We start from the raw sequence: 24,166 nt of genomic DNA on the forward strand, positions 1-24,166 counted from the left end.
TTTATAGGTGACAGACACTTTCCAAGTGACACAGTCACACACGCCCTATGAGGAACACATCATTACTAACCCCATTTTACAGAAGAGTGAACTGAAACATAGAGTTTACACTTGCCAGATTTCATAGTTTCTAAATGGTAGAGATGGGATTAGTACTCGTATAGTTATCAGATGTTGATAACAACAGCAAATTCTATCTTGTAGTTCTCATCTTTTAAATACCATTTCTTGCTGGTGGAGTGGCTCAAGTGGTAGAGCATATGCCTAGCAAGCATGAGGCCTTGATTTTTCAAATCCCAGTACCACCAAAAAAAATATCATTTCTTATTCTCAGAATCTCCTTAGTATATTTTTCCCATGGAGGTTCTGTTCTTCCCTAGTCTCCCCATTACTGCTACCTTTTTCCTATTATCTATTACTAGGCATCCATACATACAACAAGTTATTTATTAAGTACCATTCTGGAGCAGGAGCAGAGATTAGTCAGACATGGTCAATACCCTGGAGACAGTCATGTTAATAAATAGCACAGCATTTTTGATAAATGCTCTAATATTAATCTTAATGTGCTAGGGAAACCAACATAGGATCAGGGTATAATCAGTATCACACAACCTAGATCAGAAAATTTCCCCGTATGCAAGGATCACCTCTTGATCACTCCATAATCCCACTCCCACTCCCATAGAGAACAAATGTGGTAAGCTACAGACTCTGGCCTAAAGGAAGACAGCTCAATCTCGTCCTAACTCAGCCACAAACCACTCTGACTACAACACCGAGACCTCAGTTTTTTCAGCTACAAAAAGAGGCTCAACTAAGACAATCTTTAGATACATCCTAGTCCTAAAACACTGTGACTATTAGTGCTCACTCATAACCTGCATTAATACTGCCAGTGACTAGGAAGCTTACAAATCCATGAGTTAACTTAGTTGACTTTGCTTAGTGTTAAGAAAGTCCTTCCTTATATTGAAGCCAAAGCTATCCTCTTATAACTTGCACACAATTTAGTTTTGGTGAGTCTTTCTGCTTGTTGATTGGCTTGTCTGCATTCCCCTCAAAACTCCACCTTCAACTGTCTATCAATTTAGTTACTACTATTGAAAGAAATAAGTACACTATACAGGACTGTCAATTTTAGGACAGTTTCTTTATGATTTTTGCATCAGTAAAAATACCAGAGTGCCTTTTATTTCCAATGCTGTCTTCAATACTTTCACATCTTCAGGATTTGAGTTTAGTTAAGAGAGAGAGAGAGAGAGAGAGAGCTAGATAGTAAATGGTCTCAATTTTAACTTGAAAATATAATATAATCTCAACAAGAATTCTTGACCAATTTGAAATTTTGAACAAGCCCTCTTGTGGAATGTTAAATATGTAACAAGGCAGAGAAACCAGTATAAAAGCAGAGTCAAGACTAAGAAATACCAAGGCAGTTCAGAATCTTAGTGTTTGTTTCACAAAAGTGACAAAAGATTAGCATTCAGAATTTATAAATAACCTCTACAACTGAATAATAAAAAGAACAATCCAACACAAATGGGTTTTAGAGCTGAATAAGTAATTAACAAAAAAGAAACATGATGTGGGCTGGGAGTGTGGCTCAAGTGGTAGAGTGCTGGTTTAGCAAGCAGGAGGCTGAGTTCAAAACCCAGCACTGAAAAAGAAAACAAGGAAAAGAAAAAAGAAACATGAATAACTTATAAATTCATGAAAAGACACAGAGAAATACAAATTAAAGCTATAATGTAACACTATTTCAAAAATGAAAGGTGCTTGGAACCCTAAGCTAGCGAGAATGTAAATTTCTACAACTTTCTTTTGTAAACAACTTGGGGATACCTAGTAAAGTAAGGTATATAGGTATAAAATTCAAAAACTGACTTATAAGTATATACCTAGGTGTACATACCTAAGTATACATAAAAATTTTAGCATGGACTGAAGAACTGCACCATAAACCACCTATCAACGGGAAAATAGTATTATGCAAAACTAGGAAAATGAATAAATCAGAATACTCACATTATTGATCTAGCCTAACACAAATCTTACCTTTGTACTGGTGCTGGAGATCATTACCTTACAATCTAAATATTAACCAACATGCTTGCAATCACTGTGCTCTGGTCCTCAGTTCTCTCTGCAAAACCCTGAACTGTACAAAGCTGAACATGCAGGTGGTTCTTAAAAATTCGTTCCTAACTAACTGTAATTCCTGTCACCAAGCTAAAGGAAGTAAAGTTACTCAACAACTACCTGCACTTTCTCAGATTCCAACTGGAACAGGACTCTCTCTCAGTTCCTTTATTATTATACAGTCCTCGCAGTAGCTCTGTGTCATCACAGAGCTAAACACTCTGCTATGATTGCCTCACATTTCTCACAATAACCCTGTGGGGTAGATGGTATTATCACAGAAATGAACAAATAGGCCTAAAGAGATTTAGTCTCTTGTCTCAGGCTCTAACCCTAATAAATGATACTGTGTAAATGTTTGCTGTCAATGAATCAAATTCATAAAACGTTCAAAATAATAAACATATTAATATTAATTAAGACTGAAAAAAACTTGAATTTAAAGTAAGTCTAGTCTTTAATATGACCCAGACAAGTTTTCTAAATACTCATTTACAGAGAACACTGGAATGACCTGTTACAAGTAGGTAGTAAAAGGCAACTGAGAGAAGACAAAGAAGACTGAGGGAAAACTCAAACTTGGAGGGAGGTGTTATGTAGGAAAAGTTATTAAAGTGAAGAATCTAGATAGCTGCCAGGTATAGTGATACACATTTGTAATCCTAGCCACGTAGGAGGATTCAAGGCCAGCCCAGGCGAAAAAGTTAGTGAGACTCCCAACTTGACCTATAAAAGCTGGGCCTGTGGCATGTGCCTGCCATCACTGCTATGAAGAAAGTATAAACAGGAGGCTCTTGGTCCAGGTGGGCCAGACATAAATGGGAGACCCCATTCAAAAACTATCTGAAGGTATGGCACAATAAAAGCATACTGGTGAGTCACAGGCTAAATGGAAATATTTCTACTTAAACAATATTATGTTGCCTAAATGTTTTTCCTAGCAGTTGGCTTGGTAAATGCTCTCAACAAATTTCCTGCTGTGACAAGACAAACCACAGAGGAAGAGCAAAATCTAACATCCACATATGCCTGTGAAACAAGCATGCAATGCATTCATTAATTCATTCATATCAAAAATATTTATGGATCATCAACTCAGTGCTAGATACTAAGCCGGGCTAGTTGGGATACAGTCACCAGTAAAACACACAGAATCGTTGCTCTCACAAAGTGTTCATACTAGCTAAAAGAAATTGCCAACAAACAAAATAAGTAAATTATATATCAGGTTAAAATTTGGTCAGTTTGTGCAAAGGGGAAAAATAAAGCATGGAAACAGGAACAAGAGTTCAGGAGACTTAAAGTTTTAAAGACAGTTTGGCAGACGTCATGAAGAAGGTGAGTTGTAAACAAACATTTCAGGAGGTAAGCTATGTGCATAGTGAGAAAGCTATGTGCATAGAGGACACAGTAGTATGAAGCCCTGAGGCAGGAGTGTGTTGGGAGCATCAGGAGCCTGAAGGGGAGGAAAAGGAAAGGGAGTAGGAGGGAAGGCAGAGAGAGGATCTTTAAAAAGGCATACAGGGCCAGGGATTGGCTTTCATTTAAACAGCTCACTCTGACATAGAATTACTTCTTCCCATAAGCACTCTATATGATTTCAACTTTAAAAAATATAACTTAGTTATTTTTATTTTATAATTAATATATCTATAAGTTTATATATGGTGCACACACAATCACACACAAGTGTGATTTAAAAACACAAGTAAGGATTTAAAAGTTTGGATTTAAAAACACAGTAAAGATCTCTGGTTAAAAATAGCAGAGAGAACGAAGGTATATTTACTCTCCTTCACTTCCCTTCTAGTTAGACTGGCCTATTTTTATTTTTAATTGGTGGCACTGGAGCTTGAATTCAGGGCCTCATGCCTGGTAGGCAGCTATTCTACAACTTAGCCACTCCTCCAGCCCTTTTTGCTTTTTAGTTATTTTTCAGATAGGATCTTATTAAGGCCATGGCCAGCCTCAGACCATGATTCTCCTATCTGTGGCCTTCCACATAGCTGGGATCACAGGTATTCACCACAACCAGCTTTTTAATTGAGATGGGGTCTCACTAACTTTTTGCATGGGTTGGCCTCAACCTCAATCCTCCTAATCCCTGCCTCCTGAGTAGCCAGGATCATAGCTGTGAGCTACCGCAACTAGCCTCTCTGCTTTATTTTCCAATGCACTTATCACTATCTGACATTTTACTTATTTATTGTCTGACTCTCTGCCTAGAATAAAAATTCCCAATTAATTTCTGTCACTTTTATCACTGCTTTTCCTCCAGTACTTAGAACAAGGACACTGCCTGGCAAATATCAAGCACTTGGTAACTATGTATTGAATGAAGGCACAGTTCTTGGGAATTAGAAACACGGAAGATGTGTGGAATGGAAGTAAGAAAGGAGAAATGTTGGAAAATGAGGATGAAGATGTAAGCAGAAGCTAGATCATGCAGGGTTGAGAAGTCATGTTAAGAGTTCTATATCTTATCCTTTTAGCAACAGGAAACCACTGAATGGTTATTTTGTTGTTGTTATTTATTTGTTTTGTTTTGCTTTGTTTTTGAGTTTGATTTTTTTTTGCAGTGGGTACTAAATGCAAGACCTCACAAGTACTCTACCACTTGAGTCATGCACTAGGCCTTTCACTTTTAGCTTGTTTTTCAGATAGGGTCTTGTGCTAACTTTGCCCAGGCTGGCCTTGAACCACACCTTTCCTATCTCTATCTCCTAAGAGGCTAGGATTACAGGCATGTACCACCAAGCCCACCCCTGAATGGTTCTTATATGAGAAAAGCATAACTGGGTTTTTATTTGTAAATCATTTTAGATGTTGGATGGAGTACAAATTTAGGTATAATAGGAAATGTAGAGTAAGTAGAATTAAGACACTGCTGCAGTTCAATTCAGTTGAATCAGAGAAGAACTTCTGCAAGTAACAGACTAAGATTATGGCAGATAAGAGCACACTGAAAATACAAACACATCCAGAAGAGCAAAACTTTAGCTGGACTCTAATTAGAAAACTAGTGAAGTTTCTTTTGTTTTCACCTTCATCCCTCACTCCTTTCCTTCTCACCAGTAGGTCTTCTTTATTTTTGTACATAATAAGATGGTAGAATTATTAAGAGCATTAGACTTGTTGATTGCATGGATCAGACTGTAAATGACTTCAGTAAAAGAACTAGATGAGCTTATGTGGTGGCTCAGACCACAATCCCAGCTACCTGGAAGTTGGGAATTGGGAGGATCGAGATTGAGGGCGAGCATGAGCAAAAAAAAATTAGCAAGCTCCACCTTTAATCAATAAGCTAGAGAGTGGTGACATACACCTACAATCCCAGCTACACTGGATGGCATAGGTAGGAGGAAGGAGGTTGGAGGCCAGCCCTGGGCAAAGCCATGAGACTATACCTGAAAAATAACTGAAGCAAAAAAAATAAAATAAAAAGCTGGAGGTGTTGCTCTAGTGTAGAGCACCTGCCTAGCAAGTCAAGGTCCTGAGTTCAAACCCCAGAACTGCCAAAAAAAGGGAAAAAAAAAAAAAAAAAGACCAGCTTATATTAACAGTACTGATGATAACAATGATAACATTACTATTACACACTATTCAAATGTAATAAAATCATTTCACCTCAACACAGTAACACGCAGTAGGCATTTTATGTTCTCCATTTCACAGATGAAAAAAGTGAAAGACAAAGTATCTCACCCAAAGTCACATCACTAGTGAGTGGCAACCTGGCTCCCAAGCCCATATTCATGATCACTTACCATGCTGCTTTGATCATGCATCTAGTTCCTCTGTCTTCATACCCCAGCCAAGTACACTGCCTAAGTCCTTAGCGGATGTTTTAAGAATGAACAGACGTATGAACTTTATTTACTTTTATTTATTTCTGGAGCGAGGCAGGCGCCCCACAACTTAAGCCCCAGCCCCTGAGAAGACTGTCCCTTTTGGGTCGACTTTGTATGCACCTGTTTCTCTGTCTCTAACTTCATGGCTCCTTTGGCCTTCTCTTCATCCACACATCCTAGCTTCTCACTTCCCAAAATCTCTACAGAACTTTTTTAACCTGTCCCTGTTGGGTCACGCAGAATGTCGACTAAGGCTCCTGGGGAGTCAGACATCTACCTTCACATTTTAACAGACATTTCATTCTTAGCGCATCATTGTAGAAGAGCCAGCTTTAACCAGTGGGAACTCTTAACTCCAGCAAAGGCAGCCTGACTCTTTAGAGAGCAAGTTTCTTCTTTCTTTTCCTGTGGATGCTTATTCTAAATGAGCCGCTGTTTTTCTGGGTTGGATAAAGTCAGACCCTCCTTCCCTAAATATTTCCCCAATAGCATCTTTGAATTAATTAATATTAAAATTAATACACAAAAATATAAAATTAAATCTCTAGACAGATGAGCTAAAGGGATTCATAAACACAAATGCTATTCTATGTCCCCCAAACCTAGATGTTGGATCTGGGGTATCAAGTTTTCCTAAATAATCTGGAAGAGTTCCTGCTTTGCCAGAGTGAGGAAATATGAGAAGAAAACAAAAAGGGACAAGAAAGGAAGAAAAGCTAAAAGCAAAGTAGTAAAACTGTTCCATTGGAATGCTGCCTTATCATTTTCCTTGTTTTCATACTTTCCACTTAAAAATTATAAACTTATAACAGTGAAAAATACAAGTAACTTAATTTGCAAGTTCTGAAAAAGTTAACTTAAAAAATTAATCTGGAGTTTAAAAATCAAATCCATCTTATCTTATATAAATTTATATAGGAGAATTAAAGGAATGACTACAGATAAAGGCTTGCTAAGAATTTTTCACTGACATTTAATAGCTAAGCCCAGGAAACGAAATGTGCTCAGAATGTCAAATGTGAACATTCTATATGCCTGACCCCAAGAACCTGAGGACAGACATATATATGGTTTGAAACAAAATTTATTGATACAGTAAAACTACACATTAAACCTTTTTAAATTTACAAATCTCTCAAACTGACATGTCCTCAGAACCTATTTAAATTCAATCAGTTCACAGGATTTACAAGGCAATTTTTTCAGGAGACAGAAAAATTTTACCATTATAGCAAAAATGTTACCTGAGGGAGAGCCCCATAATTCCATATATAACCCTTGTGAGGGAAGATGTTCGCCGTGTAGCGCAGCTTGCCGTGCTTTAAGTCTTGTTTAATGGGATTCAGTGGCTCCTTGGTGGCAATCTAAGCAGATCACAGAGAAGGGGATAGGGGATGTGAAAAGATTAATCCTACATCCAAATCACATTTTTAAGAACTGCTAAATTCAGGTGAAATATTCATATTCCAACCTAATGATCAAAGGTGCTTTAAAATAAATTAAGCCAGCTCTTATTGTTGATTTACAGTACCATGTAACAAAAATTGTCTGGAAAGGAAACATCCAGTTATATATTTAGGCAACATATTATTCATATTCTACACTATTTCTAACACAAATAAAATGGTTGAACTAGAAAGAGGATAAAGATTAACCAAAGCAGCTTTTTGTTACTAATCTGGGAACTTTTATTACCAACAATCTTATGATAATAAGGTTTACTCAAAGATTTTCATCACAGTGAAAGACTAAAAATCTTTTGTATAAATCTGAAAAAAATTAAGGATGCTCACTCTTGTCACTTTTACCCATATTTTTAGAAGTCCTTGTCAGAGTAATTAGGCAAGAGAAAGAAATAAAGGACATCCAAATAGGAAAGGAAGAAGTGAAACTGTTACCCTTTATTGATAATACAATTATATATACAGAAAACCCTAAATAAATGTAAAGATATCCCATGTTCATGGACTGGAAAGAATTAATGTTAAAATATCCATTACTCAAAGTAGCATGAACTATGTTCAGTGCACTCCATATCAAAAGTCCAAAGTTATCTTTAAACATAGAAATAGAAAAGACAATTCTAAGGTCCTATGGAGCCACATACAAAGCACACACAAAAAATCCTGAATAGCCAAGGTAATCATGAACAAAAGAACAAAGCATCACACTACTTGATTTCAAACTTCACTATGAAGCTACAGTAAAAAAGTAGGGTGATGCTGGCAAAAAAAACATCTGCCATATTGATCAATGAAAGTGCAGAAATGAACCCAGGTGTGTATTGTCAATTGATTTTCAACAAAAGGGCCAATAATACACAGTGGGAAGGGATAACTCTTCAATAAATGGCATTGGGAAAAACTGGATATCCACATAAAGAATCAAATTGGATCCTTAAACCTCACACACAAAAATCAACACAAAATGGATTAAAGACTTAAATGTAACTAGAAACTGTTAACACTACTATAATAAAATACAGAAAAAAAACTACACATTGGTCTGGGCAATGATTCTTTTTTTTTGACCACAAAACAACAGTTAACAAAAGCAAAAATAGACAAATGACATTACATTACACTGTTGATGCACTTTATATAGCTGCATGAAAATGAAGCCTGTTGAAATTGTTTTAAGAAGTGTGGGAAGGAAGAGATGAAGGAGAATGATGGAGGCAAGAGTCTAACCAAGGTGCATTGCAAGCATTAAATGGAAATGTAACAATGAAACTCCCTGAACAACTAATATATGCTAATATTTTTTTTAAAAAAGCTCTGTACTGCAAAGGAAATAACCTACAGTGAAGAAACAACATATGCAATGGGAGAAAATATTTGCAGGCTACATACCTGACAAGGAGTTGATACACAGACTAAATAAGGAACTCAAAAACTAAATAGCAAAGCAACAAATAACCTGATTAAAAATGGGCAACAGACTTAAATAGACATTTCTCAAAAGAAGATATACAAATGGCCAACCCATCTATGAAAAAGTACTCAACATCACTAATCATCAGGAAATTCATATCAAAATCACTATATCAGCCTCACTCCAGTAAGAATGGTTACTATCAAAACAAATGAAGATAACAAGTGCCAGTGAGGATGTGGAGAAAAAAGGAAAGCTTATACACTCTTGGTGGAAATGTAAATTAGTGCAGCCATCATGGAAACCAGTATAGTTTCCCAAAATAACTAAAAATAGAACTGCCATATAATCCAGCAATTCCACTTCTGAATATACAGACAAACAAAATGAAATCGGTACGCGGGAGAGATGTGTGCATGCTCATGCGCACTGCAGCACTATTCGGAACAAAACGAGCTAAGTGGGCATTACCTGATGAATGGATAAAGAAAATGCAATACATTTTTCAGCCATACTAAGGAATAAAATCCTGTCATTTGTAACAGGAACAGAACTAGAGATCATTATGTTAAGTAAAATAAGACAAGTATCAAGATGATATGACTTCAGTCATCTGTGGAATCTACAAAACTTGCTCTCATTGAGCTTTAGAGTAGAATGGTAGTTACCAGGGGAGTGTAGGGGGAGAGAGGAAGGTTGATCGATGGGTACTAAAAGTTGTAGTTGGTAGAAGCAAGAAATTTTGCTGTGCTATTTGTACAATAGAGTGACTACAGAAAATAATACTACACCATATGTTTTAAAAAGCTAGAAGAAAGGATTTTCAAAGATTTCACTGTGAAGAAATGATCAGTGTTTGAGTTGAGATAGTTATGTTTAACCTGACTTACACATTACACAATGTATACCTGAAACATTGCATGGCAGTCATTAATATGAATATGTATTAGTTAAAAACAAATTTAGTTTAACTAAAAAAAAGAAGCAGAGACTAGAATGGTGGTTGTAGTGGCCAGAGATGATGGTTAAAGGTACAAAACCTCAGACAGGAAGAATATGACTTTCTTTTGGTTTTGAGACCTACAGTGAATACAGTTAATGGTTTATTATACACTCTAAATTGCAAATGTCAAAATAAATAAATAAATTGCAAATGTCCTCACCACAGTAAGTATTAAGTATTTGAAATGATACACATGTTGATGAGCCTGATTTAATTTTTGTTCTGGTCATAAATCAAATATCAGTTTGTTTTCTACATATATAATATGTAGTTAATTACAATATAATTTTTAAAAATCACCAACTCCCCCCAGATTCTTGCCAATTGATTTCACTTTAAGTTACTTTTCTATCAAACATATTCACATTTTCCATTCAAAAAAGGGAAAAAATGCTATAAAATAAACACACACACACACACACACACACACACATGCAAAAATCACTGAGGCCATGTTTGAATGAAGAACCACTGCTTAACATAAGCAGGATCTGATACTGAGGTGAAGAGATAAGAATGATGAAGTGTCATGCCTAAAACAAGACCAAAAGAAGAATGTAGTATCTATTTTTTCCTATTAAAATGTTAACATTTTACCAGGACTTGGTGAAATGATCAATAATTTCCCAAATGAACTCTGAAAATTACACACCCACCTAACAATGTCTAATTTATATACTTAATCATACTTGCCATTACATCTCAAGTTACAGAAAGCTTAACTAACAAAGTACAAGAAGTTAAATTTTACCTAGAGCTGTAAAGGATCTTCTCTAACTGAAGAAAAAACAAAACACCAAAAAGCACATGAGATATTCTTGATAGGTTCATGGAAGAGATTAAAATTGAAATAATTTTCTAGAAAAGCTAACTAGGGCAACTGCCGGTGCTCTTAGACAGTGTTCATAAATTCTTTTAGTCAGGAAAATGCTTTCATTTCAGGCAGAATAAAATTTAAAGAAGAATTAAATGCTCAGAAATTAAAATTGCCACCAGCCTCAAACAAATGGTTCACTTGTATCTATCAACTAAATACATCTCAGAATCTATTTAAACAAATCTTGAAAATATTTGACATCTTGTCAAAGAAAGGGTAGGCAACAAAAATTAAACAAATATGTGTACCATAAACTGGATAGGCAAAATTTGAAAAACACTCTTTTAAGTGTATATTCTGTACGAATATTTTTCTTTTTGAAATTAAAGTCCAAGTTCACAAAAATATTTAATTGTTTCATTATAAAGAAGCCTATCAACCATTCCCAATTTAAAACATCATGCCAAATAGCTAGAAGCAATGCCTTTCATATTATTATTAAGTTTTCTTTTCAATTTTACATTAATAGAGCACATCCATACCTCCATTTTAGCGTTTGTCCACCGAGGAATTTCTACAACCATATGAAACAAATTCTGTGAAAGAGAGAGAGAGAGAGAACATTTAAAATTTTTACTAGCTCTTATTTCTACACTTTGAATTGGAAACTCTTAGGCTAATTTTATAATTATTACACTCTTTAAAAGAATCCTGAAGGTTTTTAATCCCACAAAAAATGTTTAGTTGTCTGTATTATACATCTCCCTATGCCTTACATTTCTTTTAAAAATTAGAGATGTTGTCTAAAACAGCAGAATTTAAGCCATCATGTCATTTGAGCACTGCTACACAGTATCTGAGGTCATTACATCTGAAGTACTTTTGCAGGGTAGTGACAGAACTAGAATGGAGTCAGGAAAAATGTTTATTTTATTTTATTTTTTAAATTTTTTGGCAGTATTGGGGTTTAAACTCAGGGCCTCACACTTGCTAGGCAGGTGCTCTACCACTTGAGTCACTCCACAGCCCAGGAAAAATGTTTTGACTTTCATATTTTAGCTAAAATAGGAGTCAAAGACCAGGTCCCTCATATAAGCCTTTGGTCTTACTTTTCCATTCTGGGAAGTAAGGGTGAGCATCTCTATCCCACACACCACAAGGTTGTTAAGAAGATCAATTATATAACTTAAAGGAAAATACATAGAATAACAGGAAGTCAAATATTTTGAAAGTTGTAATAGAGTATTTACATACAAGTTACAATCATAAAGTAAAATCAAGGCAATATTTACATACAAGTTACAATCATAAAGTAAAATCAAGGCAATCAGAATACAGTTCACAAGGATTTAGGCATCCCTTCTCAACCACAGCTAGTGAGTTCACACTCCCTAGAGATACAAAAAGGCCAGGGCTTCTTTTTCTTCTGTAGACTCTGGGTCAATGATGAGTATGAACAATTCCCAGAGTTTGCCTTACAAAGAGAAATGTGCAGGTTAAAGATGATTTGTACCACACTGACATCAGTAAGGAACCCTGAACGTGAGGCAATGGCTTAAAACTTTAAAACGGTGCTACCCCAAGTGTGCCTTGAGCCCGGGCCAGTCTGCAAACTGGTCCTACTGGTTCATTTAGAAGCACTTGTGGCAAGGTAACAGTAATTTTTATATGTGTTGAATCTACTTGAATTATACTTTTCTTCATTCATTTTGGTTGTATTTTTAAAGTATCAGTTCACAACAGATAGAAATAAATAAGAAAAACCACAGATCTGAGAAGCAATAATTTAACAAACTTATTCTCAATTGTACACAAATCAAAATTACTTGGTGAGCTTTAACTAATTACAAAAAAAGAAAAAGAGTTTCAGCAAGCTCTACAACCCACCTATTTGAATTCAACCAGTCTGGGGCGGAGCCAGGACACTGCCTCTTTTTAAAAACTGTCCAAGCCATTTTAACATGCAGTCAAGGTTGGCTTAAAGCATTGCTGACAACATCCTGTGAGTGTCTCAGTGAAATACAAATGCTGCTAATTCAAAGAACGCCATTTGCACGATTAAGTGTAAACCGATAGTGAGCCACAAAAGAAATGATGATTTTTTATTAAGTTTTTCTAGATAAGACTGTTTCAAATGGCAAAACCGCAAACCCATAATGAGGTAAACAAAGCCGAGAATGAATTCCCAACAATCGCTCCTTAGAAGCCCATCTCATACCTATCTTAACAACCCTCGTACACAGCCCTGCTGTTATGTTTCATTTTCTATGCTCTTTCATGAGGTACCCTACACCTGTTTAAATATGTCTCAAGAAGCTGTTAAAAAGAAAAACTGAAGTAAATGGCAGATGTTCACATAATTTATTCATCCCTGAAAGCCTGGCTATAAGAGAACAAATGCATGTGGATGAATACTCGTAGATGACAGAGACGACCATACTAGTGACAATCATGGTACACAATGACACCTACCCAAAGCCACTCACACAGACTTGAATTAGACCAAAGGAACAAGAGATGAAGAATAGGTCTGAATTTTAAGACTGCAAGCCACACTCATCATTTGCTCCTAACCACTAAAAGCCTACTTTTAGCCTGCCTTTCTTTTCTCCAACTACAATGCATTTAGCCTCTAATTTTAAAGCCAATGTTAGTCTCATTTTCTTAAGATTAGTATTAATTATAAACCAACAATGACCTGCCAGAATTTATTAGAAAATCAAAAAGATAAAAGGGGGCAAAATTAAACCAGAAAGTCATCTATATGGCAGGGACATTTAACTCCTCCTTTTAGTTTTTTTCTTTCTCTCCATTTTTTCCCTTGAGAACAAATAAGAAAATAAAAAGAAATAAAAGAGAAAAGCTAAGAACATATGTGAAAAAGCAGTCATTATGCTTTATATACATAGGGGAAAAAAACACAAAATCATCCTTCTTTCCTAATTTTTAAGCTTTCAAAAACACACAAACCAGATAATCTCCAACATGTAAATTGTATTATAAGAATTAAATTTTACTTTGATGGTCTAGACTCAGAATATACTTTTCCCATTGAAATAGCTTTTCAGGTTAATAAATAATGTCCCTAGGAACTGTAAAGCCTGAGTCCCTGCGTGCCTGTTTCCCCGACGTCTAGGGCAATGGTTGTCAAATTTCCTGTGGAGGAAGTGCCCGGAATATTGGTAAGCATGTAGATGAGCCAGGGCCATCAAGCAGAGATTCTGATTTAGCAGATGTGGGATGAGGCCTGGAATCTGAACTTTTAACAACCACTGTAAGTGGTTCTAGTGGAGATGGTCCAAGGACTATCTGACTAACACCACTTTGGGAAAGCAAAAAGAAGGATGACAGGCAAAGGTTGTAGGGATTAAACAGTCCGCTTATCTATGTGTGGAAGTGGGTAAGGAGGCTGTGGACAAATGTTTCAGAGAAGAGATGGAATAGACTGGGGAGGGAAAAGGTGAAAGGGAGAGCTGTCCAGCATCAAGAGAAAAGAACACCCAGAGCAAGAAATGCAGAAAGATGTCAATCAAATGCTCTGGTCCTAAGTCAGTAACTACAAAGGTTTGATAGTCAAATAGTTAAGAGATATATTTGAAATGTATTCTAGTTGGTATAACTATTTTTCTTTTCCTCTACTCTTGAAAGACTGTAGTTCTTATCATCTCTGTTATAATTTAAAACATTTAAAAAGGTACACTGACTAATTTTAATAAAGCACATTTACTTTAGATTCTTTGCCATGATAAATAATTTGCTACTAAAATATGGTTTCATGTTTTGATTTTTCACTTGAAAAATGAAATGGTAAAGAAGTAACTAAAACAGTCAAGTTCATACTCAAAAAGCAAAGCAGTTACCAGGGGAGGGAGAGGAGGAGGACTGCTAGTTAATGGGTGTAGAGTTTCGGCTAGAAATGACAGAAAGCTCTGGAGATCAATGGTGGTGACTACTGCACAACAGTGTGAAAGTACTTAATACCACTGAACTGTACACTTTAGAAATTTAAAATGGCAAATTTTAACTTATAAAATCTTACCACAATTTTAAAGAAAAGATTAAATGCCTTAAAGAGAAAAACTTCAGAATACACATGGAATTCTTGCAAGGGAAAACATTCAGAAGCATTTTACAAATGCATACTACTATCAAGGTCTTTAACAGATAGTATAAAAGTGATTCACAAAGTAAAACCTTTTAGATATACCTCATATTCATCACTTCGTGCCTTCTTTGTGGGAATGCCATTTGCCTATAAAAGAAAAGACAGTACTTATTACTGTAACATTGCACAAAATATAGATGCACTGCATAACAATAAAATATACCTACTGTATACACATTCAATTTCAGAAGCTATGCTGAATTCTGACTAAACAGAGAACCTACCAGAAACACCTAGTTTTTCCCTCAGTATTAACATCCCAGAAAACAGCACTGAATGGATTTTATCAAATAAATTATCAGAAAAGCTAAATCCCTTTCAAGAATATTTTCTAAGTTTTTATAAAATAAGCAAAGGCTCTGCTCAGTCTTTAAGGAAAGACTGGCAGTTGCCAATGATTACGCTTAAGACAGTCAATTCATTATTGAAATGAAACTCCAGGGAGCATGACTAACAAGCCATGAAAGTACTCAGCTGCACTTCCCGCCTGTGAACTCTACCAAGGTGTGATTATTAAGCCTCCACGCAACATTTTCAAATTAAACCAGACTACATGGTTGGTTGGGAAGAAAAATTGTGCCATTCATAAATGCTCACCCAGTATATAAAACGCTTACACACCCAAACGACTACTAATGAAGAAAACAAAACAAACAGAAAAATAATTATTCCAAGTTGGCCCTGAAACATTATTTCTGTTCCTAAAACTCAATATCCCAAAGCTCAAGGTATAAACATTTTAATCATTACTGGCTGACCACCAAGGAAATGTACCAGTAGCTCATCCTTAGAACTCACCAGCACATCTTGTTGTTATAATTTGTCCTGCCCTCTATTATGCCTAATCCCAAAACTCACATTCCCTCAAACCCATCCTCCTTAGAATGCTATACCCTCTCAGATGAGATGTTTCTATCACATCCTTTATTCCACTTCCTTTTCTTCCTACATAATTCTCAAAAATACAGCCTTTCTATATTCTTGTTATGAGGTACACAAACCTTGTTGTAGTATACCCCTGACAATACCATCCACTAGTCACTCTTCATCCCTTTACACTACTTCAGTATCTGACTGATTTGTTTTATGGTTGTCACCTCTGACTGAGTGTGACTACATCTATTTTATTCATCATTTCATATCTAGTGCCTAAGATAGTGTCTGACTCATAAGAGGCTTGCAATGATTACTTATCAAATGAGAAAGTAAATGCACTCACACTTTGGTTAAAAGCAAGGAGAGATACTGGAACACATGACATTTTTAGGTTTGATAATTCACGGGCCAAAACAAAACATACTCTTTCTCACACTCAAAGAGACATATACAATAACAGAATTATTTCTGCCCTCTTGGTTTCTTTCTCTTTCCAAACTATATCATCCCTTATCCTGCAGCTAAACACTCAAAGTAACGAGCTAAGGCAGTGCACAAAGAAGTGAAGAACACGAACAGCTCTGGAGTTAAAGCACCTGAATTCAACCCCGCTCCACGGCAGTCTAGATTTGTGACCATGGACAAAGTACTTGAGCTTATTAACAAAATAAATAATAGTAGTTCCAGAAGGATTGAGATGATGTGTGTCAAGCACTGAGCACAGTGCCTGGCTAATAAACAACTATTCTTCTTCTTTGTTACCACCACTGACAATTTGGTATTCTGCACAATGTTCCATAACCTCACTATGACATGTGAGGTAAAACCAAAAAGGTCAAACCACCCTTGCATGTGAAGTCGCCTTCTTACTATGTCAGCAGCCTTTGCCCCTACAGTGATCTCTCTACACTCCTGGAAAAAACCAACCCAATCATTCAGTCCCATGTAATCTCAACCTGGAACAGTGCTGCTTCCTCAGCAGCTCTGCTCGCTTTATGAATCTGGTGATTCAAGACTTGGATATTAAGGCAATGACTTTCAGCTTAATGATGATCACTAATATCTGCTATGACCAACATCATCTTACCAACTCATCAGGAAAGAACTCAAAATGCCTTGGTGCTTTTGAGACCCTCTCAAAAGCTATACCCATTTGAATGACATCCTTCATATCCTCATAGTGGTCAAGTGACTTTAGGTTCTAAGACAATACTTACCCAAATATAATCTTTTTTCCCTAGTCTTATTTTTCTAGCACTTGTCGTATGGAATGGTTAAGGAACATGACATCTGTGGTCAAAAATGACAATTCAAAACTTAGCTCTGATATTTACCACCTGTGTGATATTTTACAAGTCAATAAAACACCTTCAACTTCACTGTCCTTTAAGATAATAATAGCAAGTCATAAGAATTAAATAACATGTTCACACAGCAGCTAGCAAATAGAAATAATCCACAAATTTAACTACACTGTTATTATTTTTAAAAATAAGCCTCTTATTTTCTTAAGTTACTGCTGTTTAATCTTCATCTCCTGCCAAATTCAAAGCTTTACAGATAACTGACCCTCCTTTCTTCCAAGTCCTCCCAGAAGAATCCTATCCTCACATAAACTTTGATTCATGAAAGAGGTTAACAACCATTACAATTCCTTAGTTTTTCTTCCTGACTTCCATTCTTTCCTTCCAGGTCCTTCCAAAAAGCATTTTATGGCAATAAAAGAACTACCTATCTTCATACTCAAAACAAATTAAAATAATACCTCTTTAGAGTCCACCATCAGAGGAATATCATGAAAGGGGGACATGTAGTGACCAGCTACATTCTCTGCAAAGGAAAAAACAAAACAAAACAAAACAAAAAAAACAGAATTAAAGCACTGTTCTTTATAGCAAAAAATCCTTATCCACTTTTAATCTTACCCATTTTCTTCAAAGCTAACTTTAACTCTCTATTTAAGGTTTAATTCAAATTTTAAAACTTGTTCCTATTTGACCACCAAAGAGAAGTATATACCAACTAAATCACAATAAGTTTGCTAAAACCATTTACTTATCCCAATGTCTTAAAACATCCAAAGAAGAAAAAGTCTAAAATAGACTAAAACTCAGAATATGAAAAAAATCTTATACTGAAAACTTACTAAAAGTTAGACTAACACTGATGTCAATTTCTTAGGAGAAACCTAACAACAGAACCTCCAAATTCTACCTATGATCCATAGGAAGAAAGGTCCCAAGACCCTATTTTATTGAAAGAAATAAATCATTTGTTTCTACTCACATTGGTAAGGATGCCAATATTAAGGTAAACTTAAAACAAAAGCAAACTTCAATAACAGAAACTATCTTAAAAGCTGTATACTCAAATGTACATTTAAAATACATTTAAAAGTATGTTATTTAAATAAATGCAATTATTCAATACACATTTTACTGGAACACATCTGTTTCCAAAACCTTGGCTTAATACAGCATATAAAATTTTCACTTTGCAATATTCTAAATCAGCATATGTTTTACTTCTACCCTGCTATCTCTTCAGTGTAATTTTCAACTGTAAAAATACTTTAAGAAAATAATAACAATAATAAAAGGGCTGGCTGACATCCCAGTAGCAGTGAGTACACCCAACACAGAGATTTTTGGTTTCTAAATACCATTCTCTAATGAAAGGAATTAATGCTTGGAGAAAAGGCTTATTGTTACAATGGGCAAATACATGAGATGACACTGAGCATCTTATAGGGGCTAGAAATCAACCAGGGCTAGAGATGTAGCTCAGTGGTAGAACACATGCTTGCCTAGCATGTGAAAGATTTGGGTTTGGTCTCCAGCATGAGAGGGGAGGGGAGGGAAGGGGAGGAGAGGGGAAAAAGAGAGGAAGGAAGGAAGACAAAATCTTAAGAGGCAGGTGCACTGGCATGGCTACTGAGGAGGCTGAAACAGGAAGACTACTTGAGCCCAGAAGGTCGAGGCCAGCCTAGGAAACAGCAAAACCTTGTCTCAGGGGGTTAAAAAATCAACCAAGTACTCAAAAACCAAAAGTTTGGAGGAATATTATGAGCCACCCTTGAAAGAGCTTTCAAAAGCCAAAGAGAACAATTTGAGCAACAAAATGAGTACTGAAACACTGACTTAAAACCCAAGGTATAAATAAATATGTAAGGATCCACACAGCAGCAGGTGTGGATCAAGCAGAAAGTCCTGAGTTCAAACCCCAGTACCACAAAAAAAAAAAAATCCACAATAATACAAAAAACTTATCAAATAAATAAATAGCAAACAAAGAAATAGAGAAAAAGAAACAAACACCAAGAAACTGTAACAGCCGGAGGAGATTAAGGAAAATTTATGAAATCAATGTGAGATCCTGAACTGAATCCTGGAATGGAAAAATGACATTAGTGGAAAAACAAGTAAAATGTAAGTTTCCTAGAATTCGGTTAAGAGCATGTACCAATGTTGGTTTCTCAGTGTTGACAGATGTACAATGGTAATGAAAGATGTTAACAGTACAGGAAACTGGGGGAAAGGGCATACTGGAATTCTGTACTATCTTTGCAACTTTTCCAAACTAAAATTATATCAGCCATGGACAGTGGCTCACCTCTGTAATCCTAGCTACTCAGGAGGCAGAGATCAGGAGGATCACGGTTCAAAGCCAACCAGAGCAAACAGTTTATGAGACCCTATCTCAAAAACACCCAACTAAAACAGGACTGATGGAGTGGCTGAAGTGGTAGAGCACCTGCCTAGCAACTATGAGGTCCTGAGTTTAAAGTCTAGTACCACCATTAAGAAAAAATGTCCTGATTTTCATCAAAATTTTATTTTACCATCTTATGCTATGTGTATTTAGCACTTATCACTAGAATTAAGTTCTGAAGGAAGGAGTCTTTGTGTAGCCTGCACTAGGTTGGCATTCAATAACTGATCAGCACAGTTATTGAATAAATGTCTCCATACTGTTTCATTTTTTCCCTTCCAAACTGTTGATTTTCTTTCCCCACCTTGGCAACAAGGTAACTCCTGGGATGTGTACACAGGTAAGGATAAAGCTGAGAAAAGCACACCAAGTACAAAGCACATAAAACTCTTGCTATAATAAGGCTTTCTCAGCAGTTAAAAGGATGCACCTTTAAAAAAAAATTCCCTGTACATTCTACAACAGATTTCAAGCCATCTACTTGATTTTCAAAGTCATCTAGGAGCAACACAAGAACAAAAGGAAATTACTATTTTTTTTTGCATGATCACTATAAATGAGTGATCAGTGTTTACTTAAATTACCATATATACTAGAAGCTCTTTGGATCACAAAATAGTATGCATCATTAAATAATAATGAATAAAAAAAGACTTATTTCTGGAAAAAAACATAGCCTCAGGTCTCAGATTATGAGAATGCTTTAATGGGCAATATACCTATAAATTTGCACAGAAGCAATGAATACAGAACCCAAGAGCCTGACTTGTAGGTACTGAGCTCGGTAAAATCATTCCATTTCTCTGAAACCTCATTTTCTCAATGGTTTCTTCCATCAAGCATTGTACACTTAGTGTTTCGTATGTACAGGCAATGGACTAGATTCTGGGATACCAAAGAGCCTGCAAGTGAGTTATGGTCATAGCTGAGACAAGGCATGCACTCCATCAGTCTTCACACCACCACTTGGTAAGTTTAAACACAAAGCAGTCCTCTCAGCACACTCAGAGCTAGTCATTTCCTGAGAGTACAAAGAAAGGATGAGGACCTCTTAAAATTATTCCAGGTCAGTGCTATTAATGTGCAACTATGCGCCCCTTACACAGTATTATGATTTTCTAAAAGTGGCTATCTGATCCTCTGTAAGATGAAAGGGGTAAAGTATATTATACACACAAGCCACAGAGAAAGATGGTACATGAAGCGAGCACTGTGGCACAAACGTGGTGGTACATGCCTGTAATCCCAGCACTTGGGAAGCTCTGGCAGGAGGATCCTGACTGAGTTCCAGGCCAGCCTGGGCTACATAGTGAAATCTTATCTCAAAAAAAAAGAGTCAACAACAAAATCCCTGAAGCACACATCAGATGCTGCCCTTTCTCAGAGCCACAGAATAAATTAGTGATACAACTTTTATTGTCTGAAGCTCAAACTGGTTGCTTCTTTACAGTTGAAAACAAGTTACTGTTGTCAACTTAGTTTTTAAAATAACTATTTTGTTGTTGCTAAGTCAACGCAAGGCACATGCATGATCAAAAAAATAGTAGTCCCTACAACTATCCAAAGCAGTTCCACTCCTAAGAGCAACCCCTCTTTCACCTCTTGAACCCGTTTTAGTGTCTAGTGGTGATCATCATCTGTCTAACATAGTTTTCACATCTCTACTTTAGAAATGACATACTGAGTCTAATTCTGAGAGAAAAGAATTTAGTTCATTTGGCCCCAAGCTAGTCCCATTAAATTCGATTGGCTAATTTTAAAACTTTATGCTTTAATTCCGTGTTCCACCAAACATATATAGTGTTTCTTGATTCCACCATTCTGCCTTCTACTTCTCTTTCCTCATTCTTTTCCCTTCCAATTTTTGTCTTCTGTACTATTATTTTCTCATTTCAAGGCTGACAAAATGTTCTGCAACCATATTTTCTATGCTTTTTAAAATATACAAATAGTATATTTTCAAAATTTCTCTAGAGTGCTTGTTAAAATGCAGATTCCCCAACCCCTCTCCCACTCTTCAAGAATCAGAATATCAGGGATATTCACAGGCTGAGCAAGGACCCCAAGTAATTCTTACACTCAAAGTTGAGAATCGTCTATGTGCTGATCTTAGCAACAAGGTGTTAAAATTAAATTTCATTTCTTGTTCAGCTTCTATTTTTCTTTGTGCCTCTAATTACCTTTCTTGCACTATTTGTCACAATCATATCTATGAATTATTCCAACACTTCACCAACCATCAATACTGAAATACCATTTTTATCCAAATACCTTATCTGGCACCCTCTATTCTCTGGTACAATCTGGATGGAGTGGTTCCTTGTTATCCCAATGCCTCTCTAGCCAGGACCTTCTGTTTTCTGGATCCCAATGAAGTAATGAAGTATCTCTTGGTTTACTTATTTGTTTTTTAAGAGCACATCCTTAACATTCATTCTATAAGAACAATTATGTATAAGGTAAATTTCTCAAGTCATTCTTTTTTTTTTAATATTTTTTTTATTTATATGTGCATACAATGTTTGGGTCATTTCTCTCCCCTCCCCCAACCCCTTCCCTTACCCCCCACTCCACTCCCTCCCTCTCCCTCCCACCCCCTCAATACCCGGCAGAAACTATTTTGCCCTTATCTCTAATTTTGTTGTAGAGAGAGTATAAGCAATAATAGGAAGGAACAAGGGTTTTTGTTAGTTGAGATAAGGATAGCTATATAGGGAGTTGACTCACATTGATTTCCTGTGCATGTGTGTTACCTTCTAAGGTAATTCTTCTTGATCTAATCTTTTCTCTAGTTCCTTGTCCCCTTCTTCTATTGGCCTCAGTTGCTTTCCAGACTTTTTTTTTTTTATAGTACTTGGTTTGTACCTAGGGCCTCAGGATTGCTCAGCAGGCATTTTACCACTTGAGCCATACTTCTAGCACTTTTTTGCTTTAGTTTTTTTCAGGAAGGGTCTTGCATGACCTCAATGATCCTCCTACATATGCATCCCACCTAGTTGGGATGGGATGACAGGAGTGTGCCATAATGCCCTGTTGATGGTGTTGAGATGGGGTCTTGCTAACTTTTTGCCTGGGTTGGCCTCAAACTTCAATCTCTGCTTCTACAAGCATCTAGCTCAGGGCATTAAGTTACTGAGTGTTTTTATTCAGTTTTCATCCCAGATTGATCCCTGGCTGCCAGGGTGAAAACTTCTAGGAAAAAAAATGATTTCCTCTCAAAATCCTGAAGACATTACTCCACAGTGTTCAAGCATTCAGCAGCAGAGCCAGTGAGTCAGATACTGGTTTGATTCTCATCCCTCTGCAGGTGGTCTGTTCTCTTCCTACTCCCTTTTTGGATCTTCTTCAGGGCCTGTTTTCTGAGATTGCAAAATAAAGTGAGTGGGAGTCAACTCTTGGTCCTTCAACTCTTAAATCTCCCCATTATCCCTTTCATCATTTCCTCTCTAATTCAGCCATTCTTTCCTTTTGAAACTCATATTAGTCATACACTGGACATCCTGGACTCCCCATGTCTCTTCTTTTTACCTCCTGTTGTTTCTGATATTTTGCTCTACTTTCTGCAGACTGCTTTTACCTTCTCTTCTAGCTCATCTGTATTAGTTGCTCAGGGCTGCTGTAAAAACTTACCACAAATTTTGTGACTTAAAACAACAGAATGAAATTCAGCCCACAATATCTTCTAGAGTTTAAAAAAATATTTTAATTTCCAAGAACTCGTGAGGCTATTTACTCATATCATCCTCTCTTCCTTTTTCATTGGTACAATAGCTTTTCAGGGCTTAGAGAACACCATTGACTTTTAAAAATTCAAGTTCTCTTCTTTTCACTTTTTTTTCTTTTTACTTACAAGTTTTCTTTACATTAATTCATTTGGTAAATATTTACTGAACACATACACCATACCAAATACTATTCTATGTGCAAAGAATACAAATTCCAATTCCCTTCTCTTATTTAACTTATATTCTAGTGGAGAACAAAAGCAGTAAATATGTGTATACTACAGCAGGTATGATGGTGAGCTTAAAAGGAAAACAAATCGGGGCAGGCAGAGTGAATCATGGAAGGAATGATATTTGGTATTGAATGGACAGGGCAGCATTTCAGCACAGACCTGAGTGATCTCATAGTTCAACCTATTGCCTAAAACAAATGGGCCTTCAAATCTTTATCTCCATACCCCATACTCCAACAGCCTGCTGGCCCTCTCCACTGGGATGTTTAACAGCTGCCTCAAATTAAAAATTCCAATGGTGAAGTTACCACCTTCTTCCACAATCCCTCCTTCCCCATTCTCTCTTTGAAGATTACTTCAGGTTAATGAGAAAAATATCTACACTAAAGTCCACTCTCTTTTCTAAGGTATTTTAACAGCTTAATGATTTGAAGATTTGAATATACAGAAATTAATAAAACTGTAGAACTTGTGATTTCACAGGAATACATGTTCTGTAAACACCACTTAAAAGAGCACATAATAGATTGTCACCAAATACATTCATAAATTAAAACAAAAAAAAAAACAAAAAGAGTGCCTAATGACTTAAAATCAAAAGAGGACAAGAAAAACCATACACTTAATATCTACCAAGCGCGAGACAACGATCATCTTTACACATGGTCTTGCTTAACTGACCACAGCAATTCTCTACAATTATTAATGGTAGCCTATCATACAGAAAGAGAAACTGAGCTAAGGATGGCATCTAAGCTAAGAGAAGCCA

General features: G+C 36.2%; 1 protein-coding gene across 2 annotated transcripts in view; it reads right to left on the reverse strand.

Annotated features, from left to right (window-relative positions):
- Window positions 1-24,166, reverse strand: part of Ppa2 (inorganic pyrophosphatase 2) — a 73,427-nt gene that overhangs the window by 45,626 nt on the left and 3,635 nt on the right. For both annotated transcript variants that reach the window (XM_020182770.2, XM_074041478.1), the window contains exons 2-5: window positions 17,494-17,558; window positions 14,895-14,939; window positions 11,230-11,283; window positions 7,238-7,357 (exon numbers count right to left, since the gene is read on the reverse strand). In XM_020182770.2, the coding sequence (XP_020038359.1) occupies window positions 7,238-7,357; window positions 11,230-11,283; window positions 14,895-14,939; window positions 17,494-17,558 (284 nt within the window). The remainder of the gene's footprint in view (window positions 1-7,237; window positions 7,358-11,229; window positions 11,284-14,894; window positions 14,940-17,493; window positions 17,559-24,166) is intronic.

Source organism: Castor canadensis, chromosome 9 (assembly GCF_047511655.1).
Source record: "Castor canadensis chromosome 9, mCasCan1.hap1v2, whole genome shotgun sequence".
In the NCBI taxonomy this organism is placed as follows: Eukaryota; Metazoa; Chordata; class Mammalia; order Rodentia; family Castoridae; genus Castor; species Castor canadensis.